Source organism: Pecten maximus, chromosome 8 (genome assembly GCF_902652985.1).
Source record: "Pecten maximus chromosome 8, xPecMax1.1, whole genome shotgun sequence".
Classification (NCBI taxonomy): Eukaryota; Metazoa; Mollusca; class Bivalvia; order Pectinida; family Pectinidae; genus Pecten; species Pecten maximus.
In genome coordinates, this window is record NC_047022.1 from 32624216 (window position 1) to 32642680 (window position 18465).

Consider the following 18465-nt stretch of genomic DNA (forward strand, 5'->3'; position numbering starts at 1 on the left):
GTGGAAAAAAGGGCCAAAGGTCAGAGTGACAGTTTGTACTGCAAATTAATATAATTAGAAAACGTCTAATCAAGTTTAAGTGTTGCTGGCTTTATAAGGATACAACCTAATGTAGGCAAGGAATTTTGATTAATCAATACAACTTACCAAAACTTTGTTACACCTTGTTGCGCTATACAAAACAAAGTGTTAAAACATTCAATGAATTGAACATACACAGCAAACCAGGATGGATCATCTAAAAATATTTTCCCTCTTTCAATTTAAAATGTTGTTTTTTTTTTTTATAGAATAATTCATGGTATTTTCTTAACTTGTGATAACCGAATGTAATGGAGTAGCTTCTGGCTCCATTGACCTTAATCAAGGAAAAAGTCATTTGCAGCAATGCTATATGTAAATCACTGCAAGATTTCAATTAGAAGCATGTGCAATATGCAATGAAAGAAAAGTCCAAAAAAGTCCCGTATCAAATATATGTATATATTTCTTATGTTCAGAGATGTTGTTACAATTTTTTATCACTTGTTTAAATATTTTTAAATGATCCAATAATAACATATATATCAAACTTTTCACACATATATTTTTTTAGTTTCACAAGTATTATTGTATCTTACCAACGAAATCTACTTCCTGCAAAGAAATATGTTAACAATATGTAAATTGTTAAATTCACAAAAAAGGCAGTAACGGCAGAGTATCTCCTACTGAAGGAATCCACTTATATTTACAATTCTACAAAAGTTTAAGTTGTAGAAAACAAAGGTATTAGTGTTGATTTCTAATAAAGAATATATGAAATTCTGATCTCTTAATCATCCCGTGTCTGATGACTTTTGAAAAAGTCTATCTGCTTGTCATACCTATTCCTATGTCCTTCCAATACTGGGTCATGTGTTCACCCATCGCTTTCATCATATGTCGATACTCCTTGGCGTCAGCGAAGTCCTGTTTGTTATGCGTAGGTTCTAACACCAAATAGGGAATATCTACAACTCCTACTACACCACTGCAGAACCTGTTTACAAAAAGGTATCTAAACTTTAAATATATCCCGGACCTTAATTAATGCTACCTGTTTGATCAATATGGACTTAAGTACAATTTACAGGTAATACTTCCATTAAGTTAAAGATACAATGAATGTTCGTTCTAAGCTTGCTATTGAATTTCTTATTTAGAAGCATTATTTTTGTAATAAATGTGGAATAATTTCAACTGTTTTGCTGCTTTTTAATATTTAAAGAATCAGATATTTTCAATTTTTATGTGTTGGAGACTGATCAAGGCGACACAATTAGTCAGAATCCTGCATCCAATATATTAATGTCTAGACAGACAACCAGAGTACTTACACCCCTCCATCTGTCTGAGGACCAACTTTTTCATACATTTTGATAAGTCGACTGCAGTTGTACACAAATATACCATCATGATTGCGATTTTCAAGGTTGATCCCAAACACAAAATTCAATATCTTCGGATCCTTTAGTGACCTGAAAGTAAGTAAGAATTTTAACACAAGATGTTTATTTATATTAAGTAGATAATCATTTTCAAGTCTAAAAGAAAATACTGTATCAGACAAGAGATCCCAGAGGGATCTTGGCGCCCACCATTGAATGATCTTTATAGGTTCCATGTCAGATTGATCTCTTCTCTACTTTTCCCTTCCTCTAAGTCTTACTAATCTGTGTAAATTCAGAAACAGCCCTCTAGTACTTTTCAAACAAGGGGAACCTATATATAAAATTAAGATTATAGCGGATAATCGCTGTCTGTCGGCCATTTGTTTTCGGATTGGTCCCAAAATGCAACACCAGGGACCAAGGGGACCTACATATGAAATTGAGAAAGATCCCTTCAGTACTTTCTGAGAAATAGCGATAAAAAAATTCAATTGTCAAAATCCAAGATGGCTGCCTGTCGGCCATGTTGTTTTGTGATTGGTCTCAAAATGCGATATGCATAACTAGGCACCAAGGGGAACCTACATATGAAATTTGAGAAAGATCCCTTCAGTAATTTCTGAGAAATAGCGATAACAAACTTCAATTGTCAAAATCCAAGATGGCTGCCTGTCGGCCATGTTGTTTTCCGATTGGTCTTAAAATGCAATATGCATAACTAGGCACCAAGGGGAACCTACATATGAAATTTGAGAAAGTTCCATTCAGTACTTTCTCAGAAATAGCGATAACAAACTTCAATTGTCAAAATCCAAGATGGCTGCCTGTCGGCCATGTTGTTTTCCGATAGGTCTCAAAATGCTTTATGCATAACTAGGCACCAAGGGGAACCTACATATGAAATTTGAGAAAGATCTCTTCAGTACATTCTGAGAAATAGCGATAACAAACTTCAATTGTCAAAATCCAAGATGGCTGCCTGTCGGCCATGTTGTTTTCCGATTGGTCTCAAAACGCAATATGCATAACAAGGCACCAAGGGGAACCTACATATGAAATTTCAGAAAGATCCCTTCAGTACTTTCTGAGAAATAGCGATAACAAACTTCAATTGTCAAAATCCAAGATGGCTGCCTGTCGGCCATGTTGTTTTGCGATTGGTCTCAAAATGCGATATGCATAACTAGGCACCAAGGGGAACCTACCTATGAAATTTCAGAAAGATCCCTTCAGTACTTTCTGAGAAATAGCGATAACAAACTTCAATTGTCAAAATCCAAGATGGCTGCCTATCGGCCATGTTGTTTTGCGATTGGTCTCAAAACACAATATGCATAACTAGGCACCAAGGGGAACCTACATATGAAATTTGAGAAAGATCCCTTCAGCACTTTCTCAGAAATAGCGATAACAAACTTCAATTGTCAAAATCCAAGATGGCTGCCTGTCGGCCATGTTGTTTTCCGATAGGTCTCAAAATGCGATATGCATAACTAGGCATCAAGGGGAACCTACATATGAAATTTGAGAAAGATCCCTTCAGTACTTTCTGAGAAATAGCGATAACAAGAATTGTTTACGGACGGAGGGACGGACGGACGGACGGAGGGACGGACGGACGGACGGACGACGGACCACGGACGCAGGGCGATTTGAATAGCCCACCATCTGATGATGGTGGGCTAAAAATATGTAAAGGGAGGCAACTTCCAATATGAAGTTAAATTAGCTCCTTGCTGCAGATGTGAAATTATACTGCTATTTCGTTAAGCTAAAAAGTAAATTCCACATTGTCTTGTGTCTTTGTTTAATGCAAAAATCATCAAGGCACTAAAACTGTATAATGAACACCTTCAGCAGTTTACATTTTGTACTTAACTTCTTGCAAAAAAAAATCATTATATTTAATCTGGTTGACAGACTGCAGATAAATCTATAACCGAAAAATAGGTTAAATCTGTCAAATAAATGGACCACAATAATCATATATACATGTCCATGTTACTACAATGAAGTTCTTTTACCCAGTTTTACATACTTTGCTTTCCTGTCAGCCATCTGTTTCTTGTATTCTGTGATTCGTCTGTATTCTGCTGCCTGCTGCTGTGCCTTCCGAAGTTCTGTCTATTATACACACATTAACAAATTAATTACCTTGTTTAAAACATTGGTCTTTCAAACTATTTCACAATCAAATTCACACTTATTTACTATAAATTGGGAACCACCAAACTTTATCAATTTTGTTCACCTAATAGTCTAGCTAGTAATTGCTTGTTTACAGTGTTTAGCAAACTTATTAAAATCAGTTCAGAAATATTCATGGTAATATTGAGCATCTTACAAAGTCTGAATTTAATTAATCAATTATTATTTAAGATGTTGTGTTACTGCACACAGAAATCCCACTCACACTGACCTGCTTTTATCCCCTATTTGAGCATCATATGAAAACCATACTTTGTTTAACCTTAATAATCGGTCCTGTTAGCCAAGATAGATGTACAAACAGTATGAATAAACTGATGAGGGAGGTCGTGGTTCATGTCTGATCAGAGGTTTCAAACTCTGATTACCTTATAAGGCGAGTGAATCATCCAGATTACCTTATAAGGCGAGTGAATCATCCAATGTTCCACCTGCCCACCCATACAAAAATTCACTATTTTATGTTTAAAACTTACTCTTTGATCTTTTGATATAGACCCACTTTGTTTATTCTCTAAATGCCTGAAAGGAAATGATTGTAAGAAAATTACTCACAAAATTTATGCACCACAGCTTAACACTTGTTAAAATAAGAATATGTTTTTGAATGTTAAAAAACGTACATGAGCAGTACAATAAACATCGAGTATTAATAGTAAGTACATTATACAATGTCAGCATACTGTAAACCAACTTATTATTTTGAGCAATTAATTTTCTCGTATTTCACAAACGAAATCCTCGAAAATGAATTGTCAAATAGTTTCAATCTCAGACACAGTAGGTTTTTCATGACAGTATATTACAAAATTAAATTGCCACAAAAAAGTTATTAGGCATGAAATTGTGAAATTAAGTTGTCATGCAAAAGTTATTAGGCACGAAAATGTAAAATAAAGTTGCTGTGAAAAAGACATTAGGTATGAAAATGTGAAATTAAGTTGCCGTGAAAATAAATTGGTTGACAGTATCAACAAAGCTGAAAAGATATATTTTCAGATTTAAAAAGTTGTCTATTATCAGTCAACTGTGGTAGATCCAGGATTTTATCCGAGTCATGTTTAATAAATTTGTATGTGTTAATTAAGTCATGCTGTAACTTGCATTTAAATTCATATGCCTATACCTATACATAATAGCCTAGATCCAGGACAGGTATTTCTTTCTTAAACGTTTTAAGGTACCACTAGCATATAAGATCAGGTGTAAAGAAGTGTATCATGGATCGAAATGAACATGTACTGTAGACAAAAGTTAAAGCAAAACTTACATACTGTGTCATGGGAATTATATTACATTAAAACTAAGAAATTATATTGTATTACTCAACGAGTCCTAGAGGTTCATTTCAATTGTATGGCATCTTTCTTCTCCAAATATAAATAAATTATGAACAATCTTTAGTATGTAGACAAAAATAAAATATGGCCAAATATAAACCAATGACAAATGTGAGAACAATTCAGGATGAAATGAATAAATAAAACATGTGTGAAACTGGTGATTTGGAACATTGAAAATGAGAATAAAATACATTTTAAGATATAGATTAACTGGCTCGCTCTAATTTTCAATCACAGGACTCCATTCCTTAACAGTAGCCAACCACTCACTTAGCTTTACTCTCAAGTTCCTTCACTTTATGCTCCGCCTGCTTAGCTTCCTCCTTGGCCCGCTGAACTTCATTTTCTGACCGCGTCTTGAAACGATTAGATGAATATTTGTATAACTTAGGTTTGTAGAGACTACACATTAACTTTTTAGTCCGCACTTTTTTGCCCTGAATATATATTTTCATCCTTGGGTCCACATATAGAATAGATGCATAAGCTCTGAAAGATTTTCTCTCTGGCATCAACCTGAAAGTAAAACACAAACTGATAAAACATGGTAATGATGGCAATACATGTTTGAGCTACCCCGAACCCATTTCACAAACATCGACTTAATTCTGTAGCAATAAATGGGTCTTGCTACTTTTTCCCTTTTTCTTTTTTTTATTTATGAAGTAATAAATTATCTCACTACATTTTTCCATGTATGTTTTATTAAGTGCACTATAGGTGCTTAGCTATTCTATTTAACAGCTATACAAATGCATCTTTTAATCATATAGATGTGACTGGTGAAGGTTAGTTTGCTAATTCTCAATTTATTTACTCTAGGGTTAATGGGCGAGAAATGTATCTAGACATTTTGACAACTGACTTTACACTTCCATCCCATCGCCGAATAGTGAGTGGTCTCCAACATTCCCTCATTCTCTTGACACAAAATAGACACTTTTGAAAGCTCTCTAACAGAGTTTTCAATTACTAATTGTGTTTAAGATATTTATTTTTTCCAGTTAGATTTATGCTAAACTGACGAATCTTATTCCAAACATATTCAATTTTGTTTTCCTCCGATCTTTATAATAGTTCCGATAATCATAAAATAATCCACAAACTATGTCAATGTCCCAATTGAAATCATACAATTAATAAGAATAAACCGAATTATCTCCCTTGATTTTCCTAACGTACCCTTCATCAGAGTCAAAGTCCTGTGTCGGGTTTGCCAAGAGGATATCTTCACTATCTGCTGTTATATCTAACTCGGGTTCACCATTGTCTAACAATTTCATATTATACACTATCACAAGCGTTCCCTGAACTGCCCTCAATCTTGTCAAACTGCGCAAAGAATTCCTCCTCCGTTGTGAATGGTGAATACTTAAGTATGAGTTCCATCTCCATGTCGTGCTGAAATTACACAATTTTAAACAATAATTATATTCAGAACTTAAATTCTTAAAATCCAGAAATTCCAAATAAAAGGATTCATTTTTAAATACAGAGTATCGGTTCACTAATGATGCTATTGTAAGAAACACATGACATTTATATTTTGGTATGTTATGATCATCAAAAAAACCTTTATAAAAAGTTAAAATGTAAAAAAATGAAGGTAAACTATTTAACGCTTTAAATAGCAAAATAAAAAGAAGAGTGCCAACTCCTGAATCCAGGTATCGAAATGGTGTATTGAAAAGGAATGCTGGTTGCCGATATGTTTCGAAACATGTCGGCAACCAGCATTCCTTTTCAATACAACATTTAGATACCTGGATTCAAGAGTTGGCACTCTTCTTTTTATTTTGTTATTTACCTGGATCGTTTAAGAGGCCTCTGTATCTACTATGGATCCTCCTGGAACCAAGCGTTGAAACAAAGCATCTTTTTGAACTCTGCAGGACATTGGTTCTTGGAGAATTTCTCCTTAGGGAGAATTTTCTCGTCTGATTTTATGTAACGCTTTGCGCAGGTTACAAAATTAACAATGAATCTACTTACACAATCAACCATGAATCTGCTACGTATATTTGGACTAATGAAATCAACATCTAAAACAATACCTACTAGGTAGAATAAGATTCTTTGTTAGTACATGAAAGTTACATTCAGAGTTAATATACCTTTGGTCCAGGTGCTGTGGCATTCCTTGTATTGACATCAAATGATGGTAGAGGCACAATTACCTACAACACAGGTTTATAGTTAGTCAAAGTCTTGAACCACAGTCATAACCCTGCCTTGCTGTGTGACCAGCAGGAATATAAAACTGGTTTACAAAAGTACAGATAGATAAGGAAAATGGTATAATAGATACCTTTTTAACACTGCAGATCAGTGTTCAAATGAGTTAGTTAGTTATTATTTTCTGAAGACAATTCCCCTAAACTGCACAAAATGTATGGGGTTTCTGAAATAACCTGAACAGTTGCTCTGGTTTACAGATTGACTTACTTCATCGATGCCTTCCTCCTCGTGGAAGGTCCTGGAGAGAAAGAGGCAGGACATGGTCACACCCTTTTTGGTAAATAACATTAGATCATTGCCAATCCTCATGGATCCACTACAACCAAACAGTTCAATTTACAGTAAAGACACCAATAACTGCAGTACCTCATATTACTACATATAAAACCTCCAGCAGTTCAATACCATGACTTACGTTTATAACTTGATTGCTGACATGCTAAACTTTATAAGCCAATGCAAATATATTCTCAGACAATTGTAATGATTTCAGACAACCGATGAAATAGAACTTCTGATTTCAGAAAACTTCTTTGATAGAACTTCTAGATCTATACACTACACATATGCAGCAATACTGAATTCAAACATTTGCTGTAATAGTCTTAATGAGAATTAACTTCAGGAAACTGTCGTAACAGTACCTATGATTTCAGATAAATGTCATGATAGCATTTATGATTTCAGGCAACTGATGTAATAACAGTATGTACGAATTCAGATAACTGTCGTAATAGTACTTAGAATTTCAGACGACTGTTATAGAAGTACTTACGATTTCAGACCGTTGCCGTACATTCCAATAAGTGGACTATCAAGTGACCTCTTTGTTGAACGCCCAAAGGTTACAATATCTGCAGTGTCATCTGGAAACCAAAAAAATATATAAAATATTATTGAAATTTTCATCACAGTTGATTTTCATATAGAGAATGATTTCCATGGATGTGTTCATAGTTTTCAGGGTATATGTGAAGTTCAAATCCAGAAAACTAATTAACCTTCCTTGGAAATTTACAATATTTTTTCTAAGACGACAATTTCAGCACAAGTTTACTGATGATTTGGGAACATGTTCATAATTGTAAGTATTTCTCGAGGATGATTTCTGGATATCAACACAGCTTTGATATACATACTTGGATCCATTCCTTCCCCATCGTCTAGAAAGCACAGCATGTATTCACCCCGCAATTCCTCATCTTGAACTGAAGTACAGTAAAATAATTCACAATTAGTTACCTTGTTGGTTTTAGCACAGATCTAGACCTACAGAAGACATAATTTAATGCTGATTGTGTGAAAGAGATCGAACCAGAAGACTTTACTAGTATCAACTGATCTCACAACTTCACGTGTTTTTCTTCCTGCCCTAGTACCGAGCTCAAGTCACCACAGACAGGAGCCTGGGATACAGAACAGGATATGACAGGAGTCTGGGGTACAGAACAGGACATGACAGGAATCTGGGATACAGAACAGGAATCGACAGGAGTCTGGGATACAGAACAGGAATCGACAGGAGTCTGGGGTACAGAACAGGATACGACAGGAGTATGGGATACAGAACAGGATATGACAGGAGTATGGGATACAGAACAGGATATGACAGGAGTCTGGGATACAGAACAGGATACGACAGGAGTCTGGGGTACAGAACAGGATACGACAGGAGTCTGGGGTACAGAACAGGATATGACAGGAATCTGGGATACAGAACAGGATATGACAGGAGTCTGGGATACAGAACAGGATATGACAAGAGTCTGGGATTACAGAACAGGATATGACAGGAGTCTGGGATACAGAACAGGATATGACAGGAGTCTGGGATACAGAACAGGATATGACAGGAGTCTGGGGTACAGAACAGGACATGACAGGAGTCTGGGGATACAGAACGGGATACGACAGGAGTCTGGGGTACAGAACGGGATACGACAGGAGTCTGGGGTACAGAACAGGATACGACAGGAGTCTGGGATACAGAACAGGATATGACAGGAGTCTGGGATACAGAACAGGACACGACAGGAGTCTGGGATACAGAACAGGATACGACAGGAGTCTGGGATACAGAACAGGACACGACAGGAGTCTGGGGTACAGAACAGGATATGACATGAGCCTGGGATACAGAACAGGATATGACATGAGCCTGGGATACAGAACAGGACACGACAGGAGTCTGGGATACAGAACATGACACGACAGAAGTCTGGGATACAGAACATGACACGACAGGAGTCTAGGGTACAGAACAGGATATGACAGGATTCTGGGATACAGAACAGGATACGACAGGAGTCTGGGGTACAGAACAGGATTCTGGGATACAGAACAGGATATGACAGGAGTCTGGGATACAGAACAGGATACGACAGGAGTCTGGGGTACACGACAGGAGTCTGGGGTACAGAACAGGATATGACAGGAGTCTGGGGTACAGAACAGGATACGACAGGATTCTGGGATACAGAACAGGATAGACCTGAAGTTGTGTTCATAGAGAAAGACAATTATGTTCCATACACTTGAGACTTCTCAGGTGACCTAAAAATGAAGTCAGTAGAGTAGAGGTAATATAAGGTTACATGCATGTACTTATAATTACCACACACAGACAGATTCATATCATCCCCATGTTGATGACCATCATTAGGGGATAATTAGATCTGTCATGATTACATACCTTTGTCTCTTTATCAATTAATTAATTTAAAATTTAAAATAAACAAATCATTACAAATCACATACCGTATATATGTCTACACTGAGTTTGCCAGTTCTTAGAAAGTACATCAATTATGCACAAAATCAATGAAAAGAAATTATATTTCATTACACAGGGATGTATGACAAAACGGAGCAGATCAATACTCACTGGTAAATATGTCCATTCTAGTTGCCGAGGCATCTCTGTAAAACACAATTACATGTACATTGTATACGAGTTCTATAATGTAAAACACAATTACATGTACATTGTACAAGTTCTATAACAAGGTGGTAACAAAGTCAATTGGTAGCATTCTACACAATACATAATATATATGTATCCATAAATTATGGAGCCACAAAACACTGTAAGGAGATGTACCACTTTATGTTCTGTCTAGTGGTCATGGGGCCTGACAACAGCTAATTAATAAGGTCATGTGACAATTGGACACCGCTGTTTATTGTTAAAAGGCTCACATCACACATTGATATAACATATTTTTACTTTTTAACAAGAGATCCCTGAAGGATATCGGTGTTCACGATTGAATTATCTTTATCAGGTCTAGATCTGTGTGCAAGACTATGATCTTTCTATGATTGCATTCCCTTCTTTCCTTTTAATCATATGCTAACAGGGGGAACATACATTTGAATCTTTATAGAGATCAAAAAACTTTCTGTGAACATAAAAAATTGATAAAAAAACTCAACTGTTAAAATATTCTCCCTGATCAAACCTTAAAATTGAACAGATACATCAAGGGACCAAGGGAAACAGCTAAACTTTGAAGCCTGAGAAGTATATCTAAAGGGCACAGTTAAGTATCAAAGGGAATCTAGATATGAAGTTTCAGAAATATCCTTCAGGTGTTTCTCAAGAAATTGCAATAAAATCTGCCTGTCAGGCATTTTGTTTTCCGTTCAAACTCAAAAGTGGATAAGAAAACAACTAGCGACCAAGGGTAACCCACATAGGAAGTTTCAGAAATATCCTTCCAGTATTTCTCACACTCTGCATGAGAGGAAGGTGCTAATTTGAAGATAATCAGGGTAAGACAATTGAAAGTGTCCAAATGGTAGCCATACTTGATGACAACTATGCGCAAATATAGAGTATCATGAACAATGTCCAACAAAATCTTGTTTTCCAAGTCACAATGAAGTTTAATGCTAAAGTACGTGCAATGGAAATTGTCATTACTGCATGCCTGAGCATCCTCAGGATTGATCCCTGCCCCCTAACATTCCACGAGTTGTAAGTGTTTACCAGAGTTACATGTGATCAATGTAAGTACACAATTGTACAACAAAAAGTAAACTCAACAAAAACAAAACAAAAACGAGAGAAAAATGCATAGCCTGTGATGAAAAATAAAATAATTGGTCAGGTAATACAGTATGTACCATCTTCTTTCTCAACATACTAGTACCCTTATATCAGCCAAGCATTACAGAGACATTGTCAGGCTTTATATAAGCACCAAATCACTTGAATAAACAACAATCATTCCAATGAAGACAGCAGGTTTAGCCACATTTTCCATGCAGAGATTTTTTATTTCAGGGAGCAGTCTACCGCACAAGACAGGGCATTTTATTGGTGCATCCAATATCTTTGGCACTCGCAGTATACTAATAAGTGCTCAAACTGCTAGTAAATGCTTGCATGCTGAAAAAAATCATTGTGTGCTGACCTTATGTTGGCCCTACTTCTGACACCACAAAGATGGCAAGTGTGTCTTTGTTGGATGCAGACATGACCCGAATAAGTTTGAGATGCATTGGTGGAGGAGTGCGATGTACATTGATAAATCTAGATTTTCTCTGCATTGCTCAGACAGGAGAAAAAGTTGCATCTCGAATGTAGTGAACATTTTGCCAATGCAAGCATGGTTGAACGGGATAGATTCAGTCAGGGCTCTTTCTCACTAGTTTGGGATGGGGCCTATTTGTCTCCTTTTGCTAAGATTTTTGCAGGAGTAAATTGCAAATTTTGGGAATTTGGCTTTAAAATGAAATAATTCAAATTGGGAATGGGGCCCATTAATGGCCCCAAAAAGCCCTAACAGTGGAACTGCTGTAATGGTTTGGAGAGGCATCTCTCTCATAGAGTGGAAGGTACATCACATCCTCTAACCACGTGTCCTTCCACTTATTGGACGTCATAACCCTCATGTTTTAGCAAGACAATGCACGGCGGTATGTTGCCAGAGCATGTCGCGATTTTCAGCAAACAATATGCAGCTTCTAAAAAGGCCCTCCATATAGCCTCAACATGTCTCCCATTAAGTATGTTTGGGATGAGATTGCTAGGCATATCGAAATCATCAGAACTGCACCCTGTTGATTGCAGCATTGACATAAGAATGGAACATTCCCTTGAGGTGAATTAACATTCTAATGAAGAAAATTTGTGCAGGAATTACGCAAGAGTTGATTACACCAGATACTGAAGTGTAACTTTTCTATGCAAGGGATATCCAACTTGGAGAGACTATATTTATCTATCGACAACATCAGCGACATCACACATTTTTACAGTATTTTATAAACGTAGACTTGTACAAACATTCCAAATGATCATAACTTATAAAATTGCTTAATTCAATTATGCATTTCTTTTTGTTGAATTAAAGAACTATACCATATACACCAATTAAATGTATACCAGTAATAGCCGTCCTACTTTTCATTAACGATATAATATTATAACCCCAATACTCCATACTCCACTACACAATATCATAACCTACACATGAAGTGTTAAAATGAAATATTTATTCATTGATGGCGATTTCAACATTAACAAATTACAAAATAAGTTTACTAGTAATTTTCTGGAGTGTTAAGATCTAGCACGGAAGTTTTCGTATCATTTATAAATCAGAAACTTCTTATTAAGCCACTTACCTGGCATTGTCCACCAATTCTGCAAGTGCACCAAACAGAAATTCATGGGTAGTTCTGAAAACAGGAAGGGAGCGATTAATCCTCAGTTTTTATTTACTTTCCACTAATAATTACAATATCTTTTATTTATCCAGGGTTACTTAGACAAGTCTAATTTACAATATGGCTCTGCAATGTAGCAATATACTACTACCATGTAAATTTTATAGACAACAGTTGTTGCTTGAAGTCTGGTAAATGTGCAGCAATGTAGCTATTCTGCAGTTTACTCAGTACAACACTTACATCTTCTTTTGTAGAACTGGTGTAAAATACAACTAAATATGAATTGAATTAACTGGAATATCTACCATTAGAACTCGACTCTAATATCAAATACACATGGACATTAATTTATAAAATTAAGATCTGGTTATCAACCTCCTAGTATTTTACCATTGTTACTGCACACTATCTTTTCTGGTAATATTTTCAGGGCAGTCTCACCTCTAATAACTGAAGTAGTAACTTTTTTATTTGATTACTTACCTGTACAGTAATTAAACTAGCTTTTAAATTTTGTTCCACAAAGAATTATTATATTGCCTAGCCTGTATTTCTGATTTGTCTGTTGTAAATATTCTATTAACCTTTAGTTAAAGTGATGAATTAATTGTATATATTCTTATTAACTAATCTAATTATTATATCCAAATACAGTTCTAGTGTTGTCCAATAAAAAGTATTTTCTAATATTCTTTTTCCTGGCTTGTAACCTATAAACTGAAAATACTTGACTGTAAATAGTTCATCTTGAAATTCTAGCATTCTATCGACTTACTCTGGAGACTCACTTGTATATTTTCCATCAACACATTAATTTCTTATAAACCGTAGATATCCCATTGACTAGCTTTTAAGAAATTGACTAACAAGTATGTGTCCATTGACTAACCAGCGTTTCATTGACTATCCTGCAATTCCATTGAGTAACCAGTACATATTCCATTGACTAACAAGTGTGTATTACATTGACTATCTTATTGAATATCAAGTAGTTAATCTGCACATATTCTATCAATTAACCAGGTATTCTATTAACCAACTAGTAGGTGCCCAACTAACAAGTGTCTATTTTATGGGCTAACCAGTAGCTATCCTACCGACTAATCAGTTGTATCCTACCGACTAATCAGTTGTATCCTACTGACTAGCCTGGTATCCTATTAATTATCCAGATATTCTTTTAACTAACGAGGTATTCTATTAACTAACCAGATATTCTTTTAACTAACCAGGTATTCTATTAACTAACCAGATATTCTTTTAACTAACCAGGTATTCTATTAACTAACCAGGTATTCATACTGACTAAGGAGAAGGTTGTCTATTGACTTACCAACACACAATTATTAAATTACATTCATACCAACTACTGGTTAGCATGTAGCAAGATCTACTTACTGTGAATATTCTGCTAGAAAATATTAAAGAGATAATATGTTAGTTCTGTGCATTTATACCCATGTATCAATGATAACAAACACAGATCACTTTCCCTCTTTATTGAAAACAATGCACAAAATTTACATACAAATACCAGGTTCTATACACCAACATCCATATCTAGTAATCATTACCTTGGTACACACACAAACATATTTATATATACATACAAATACCAGGTATATACACCAACATCCATATCTAGTAATCATTACCTTGGTACACACATATTTATATATACATACAAATATCAGGCTATATACACCAACATCCATATCTAGTAATCATTACCTTGGTACACACACAAACATATTTATATATACATACAAATACCAGGTATATACACCAACATCCATATCTAGTAATCATTACCTTGGTACACACACAAACATATTTATATATACATACAAATACCAGGTATATACACCAACATCCATATCTAGTAATCATTACCTTGGTACACACACAAACATATTTATATATACATACAAATACCAGGTATATACACCAACATCCATATCTAGTAATCATTACCTTGGTACACACACAAACATATTTATACATACATACACGTGAAATACAATTTTACAACACATACAACAGCTTTTAATTAAGCCCTAGATTAATTACAGGTACAGTTTAGTCAATACTCAGAAGTAGGTAGTTGTTTGAACTTCTTTGTACAATTGTGCAATAGACAATGGAGATAAAGATTTAACAACAATAATTTTAATATACATTTAAAAAGGCAGTTAAACTCATTCTGTATGTCCTTATTGAAAACTAGACATCAACAACATATATTTAAGGGATGGTAGGGAGTCAGGGACCATGATATTGTCATCTAAATGACAAAGATGAAATTTACATCTAAATGACAAAGATGAAATTTACATCTAAATGACAAAGATGGAATTTACATAACAAAATAATCACTTTTTTTTTCACTATGATTCATGCTATTGAGCTTAAACTATTTCTAATGTATCATTTTGGATTCTAATCAATAGTGAATATCTATATGAAAGACAATACTTTTAACAAGATCATGCAAATTAATAATGAGCCTTCAAACCCAGTCAGCACTAGCCTAAATAATCCCTGCCTACAAGTGTTGGAAGTACAACATGCCTTCCCATTTATCGGTCAGGTGTATGTTAGCCGCAGGCCGGAAGATCTTTTATGATGTATAAACATAAGACTTTCAATTTTAATCTTAAAGGTGATCATGATCTTCAAAGTGTTGAATTGAAGCTATACAAACTACCTAGTGTTTTGGCAAAAATTCTGTTGTTTTTTCTATCAGGGTCTCTCTTCATTAATTCTATTAACTTCACTTAGGAAATGGAAACAACTCTTAAAATAGCTTGCCAAGTCAAAATGTTATATTTGATCAAAAGTCCATGTTTTATTCCAATTGCTCAAATAAAAGTCATAGTGATAATAACTGGAAAATGAAAAGAAATTAAAAAAAAAAAATAACAGCACACTGAATAATCAATATCACATTTTCACAGAGTATACAATGTATGTATTGCTAAATTGGATTCTTTTTTTCGATCAAGGAGATATCTCATTTTGCTAAGTTACAATTTCCTTTTAATTTGATCTTTGATTTACTAACTTCGACTTGCATAAAATTATATTCCAGATCTGGACCATGAACAAATCAATAAATCCATCTATTTAACAAATCAATGAATCGTCTATTTAACAAATCAATTAATCCATCTATTTAACAAATCAATTAATCATCTATTTAACAAATCAACGAATCGTCTATTTAACAAATCAATGAATCGTCTATTTAACAAATCAATGAATCGTCTATTTCATAATCTATCTTAGAAGGTCCCGATTTTAAAATCAATGCAAATTATATGAGAGATGCATCTACAAAAGGGCAAACTACTACCGACACTAATTTGTCTTCCTTAAGCAGTGTATGAAAGTATATATTAAAATTCTTTAGACAATTGGTCTACAGAAAATTGAAATCCCATAGCCAAAGTCATTCTTCCATAGACCAATTTACTGTCACGCAAACGCTTGCATATATATTATATATCATCCAGTTCAAACTCCCTCAAATGTTTGAAACCAATGGCACCCTATTAGACATAAAAAGACCTCGATTGTAAGCTCTGATTTCATATGATTGTTTTTCAGAAAATATAGAAACGTTGTTTACATGAATTGTAATGTATGTCAGGACTCAAACTTTTCATAGCCAATCGGGCCAACACTTAGAAATTTTACATAGACTGACCAGGTTTTCTATAGCATCGGGCCATAGGACCACCATTACTTTTGAACACTACTTAAGACAGGTGGTTGATTTTACAAAAAAGATGAGTGAGTGTAATGTTGTTACAAAATTAGACTACATATATCCTGAAAAAATAGCTGGTTTAAAGTCAAAGAATACCAGGATGTTTTTGCTGACAACCTGATTTTAATGAGAACTCTCGATTTCTATAATAAATGACATATACATGTTACATGTATATCAAATTATCAATGTTCATTTATATATACCTATTATATTGAGTCCGCCTGAAGAAGCCTGAGAGGGCAGAAAGGCCTAGTGGCAAAGTCTTGTTTTCACATACAGGGCCAGACAAACTATTTTACCCATCCATCTGACTTTTTCAGAATAATAATTAACAAGACCAGAAAATTAAAAAAACCTTTAATATGCCATAAGCATATATTATAACCGTAAGTTACCTTCATACATGTACTAATGTAAAGTTCAATGAAGGGAATTATTTGCATATTTGTTGCCCATCCTTTACACTATAGCTAGTATACTTGAATTGTGATGAACAGAAGAATGATTTTGCTTGGCCCTGCTAACTTAGATATGTACATGCACTAGACAACATTTCACATTATAATTTACCATAAATGCATATAAGAAACACCTAGCAACATTCATTTAAATAATTTTACACTACAACAAAGTTATAACAAGCCATTATGATGAACTATATGTATAGACATCAGGCAAAGCATTGGTACAATAACTTGGGATAAAAATGTAAATTAATCATGCTTATACATGTACTTTTGTCCTGGCTCTATATATCAAAAACTTCTTGATGGCTCATATAAAAACAATCTTCCTGGGATGAATAACAATAACATCTACTATCTAAACAATCATATAACAGCAAACTTTATAATTACATTCAAAATGGTCCATACCTCAGAATATATCATAATTTACAGTGTACTTATATTGGGATTTATCGTTATTATATACAATAAAATATACAGTATAGTCTTATAGATTGTCAGACTGTGTTATCCTATCATGAGGTCACCCTGACATAACACCAGCATAAAATCAACAAAAGGTGTTATTAAGAAACTGTAAATCGTATTACATTATTGTCAGCATTACCATTATACAACCTGCCAGTTAGGAATTGATTCAAGTAAGTATGATATACATTTATACAATATTTGTGAATCCTCAGACTCCTGTCCCTGTTGCTGTAGTTGGTAAATTGCATATCCACAAAGCAGCTTGGGGAATGGACATCTGTGGTCTTTCAGATGAATGCACGAAGAACCTTCAACAGAACCATGGAATCCATTAATAAACCAAATTAGCGTGATATTCTATAGATAGGGCATACTTACGAATTGGTATGAAGATAATCAAAGCTCAACTGAGCCCGGCTCAAGTTGCTGTAATGTTGAGCCATGTTGAAAGTGATAAGAATTAGCTTGGATGCAACTTCGCCGATAATTTTGACGCAGGCTAGGTTTTAGTAGCCCAACCGATGATCACAGTCGTCGTTTCCATTATTTGCATTGGTATGTAGCTTCCTACATTCAAATTTCAGCTGCAGACGCCAAAACGATAGAATTATCTCCTTCGAGACGTACTCGTGAACCTCATGCAGAAAGTACCGCCTGTGCACCACTTCCTGTCCAATATGCAAATGAGTCAAATCAATGCGCCTAAATAACAAATGATAATGTCATCGTTATTGTATGTGAGTAATTGTAATTTTTATTTGACCAACAATAATTTTTTAACTGTAGATATGACCATTGACTTTATTTTGCATCAGGATGCTCCATTTAATCTTGAGAGTTGTCGATGATTTTAAGCATAAAGCGTGAAATAA

General features: G+C 34.7%; 1 protein-coding gene across 1 annotated transcript in view; it reads right to left on the reverse strand.

Moving 5' to 3' along the window:
- LOC117333233 (ATPase MORC2-like) overlaps positions 1-18241 on the reverse strand; it is a 75227-nt gene extending 56986 nt beyond the window's left edge. Inside the window, 15 exon segments of the mRNA XM_033892424.1 lie at positions 148-172; positions 867-1021; positions 1359-1499; positions 3451-3536; positions 4097-4142; positions 5234-5479; positions 6146-6270; positions 6272-6364; positions 7078-7140; positions 7409-7517; positions 7977-8067; positions 8341-8409; positions 10086-10120; positions 12836-12889; positions 17972-18241. Of these exon segments, the coding sequence (XP_033748315.1) occupies positions 148-172; positions 867-1021; positions 1359-1499; positions 3451-3536; positions 4097-4142; positions 5234-5479; positions 6146-6270; positions 6272-6364; positions 7078-7140; positions 7409-7517; positions 7977-8067; positions 8341-8409; positions 10086-10120; positions 12836-12889; positions 17972-18036 (1403 nt within the window). The 5' untranslated portion in view covers positions 18037-18241.
- Positions 18242-18465: the final 224 nt, after the last annotated feature.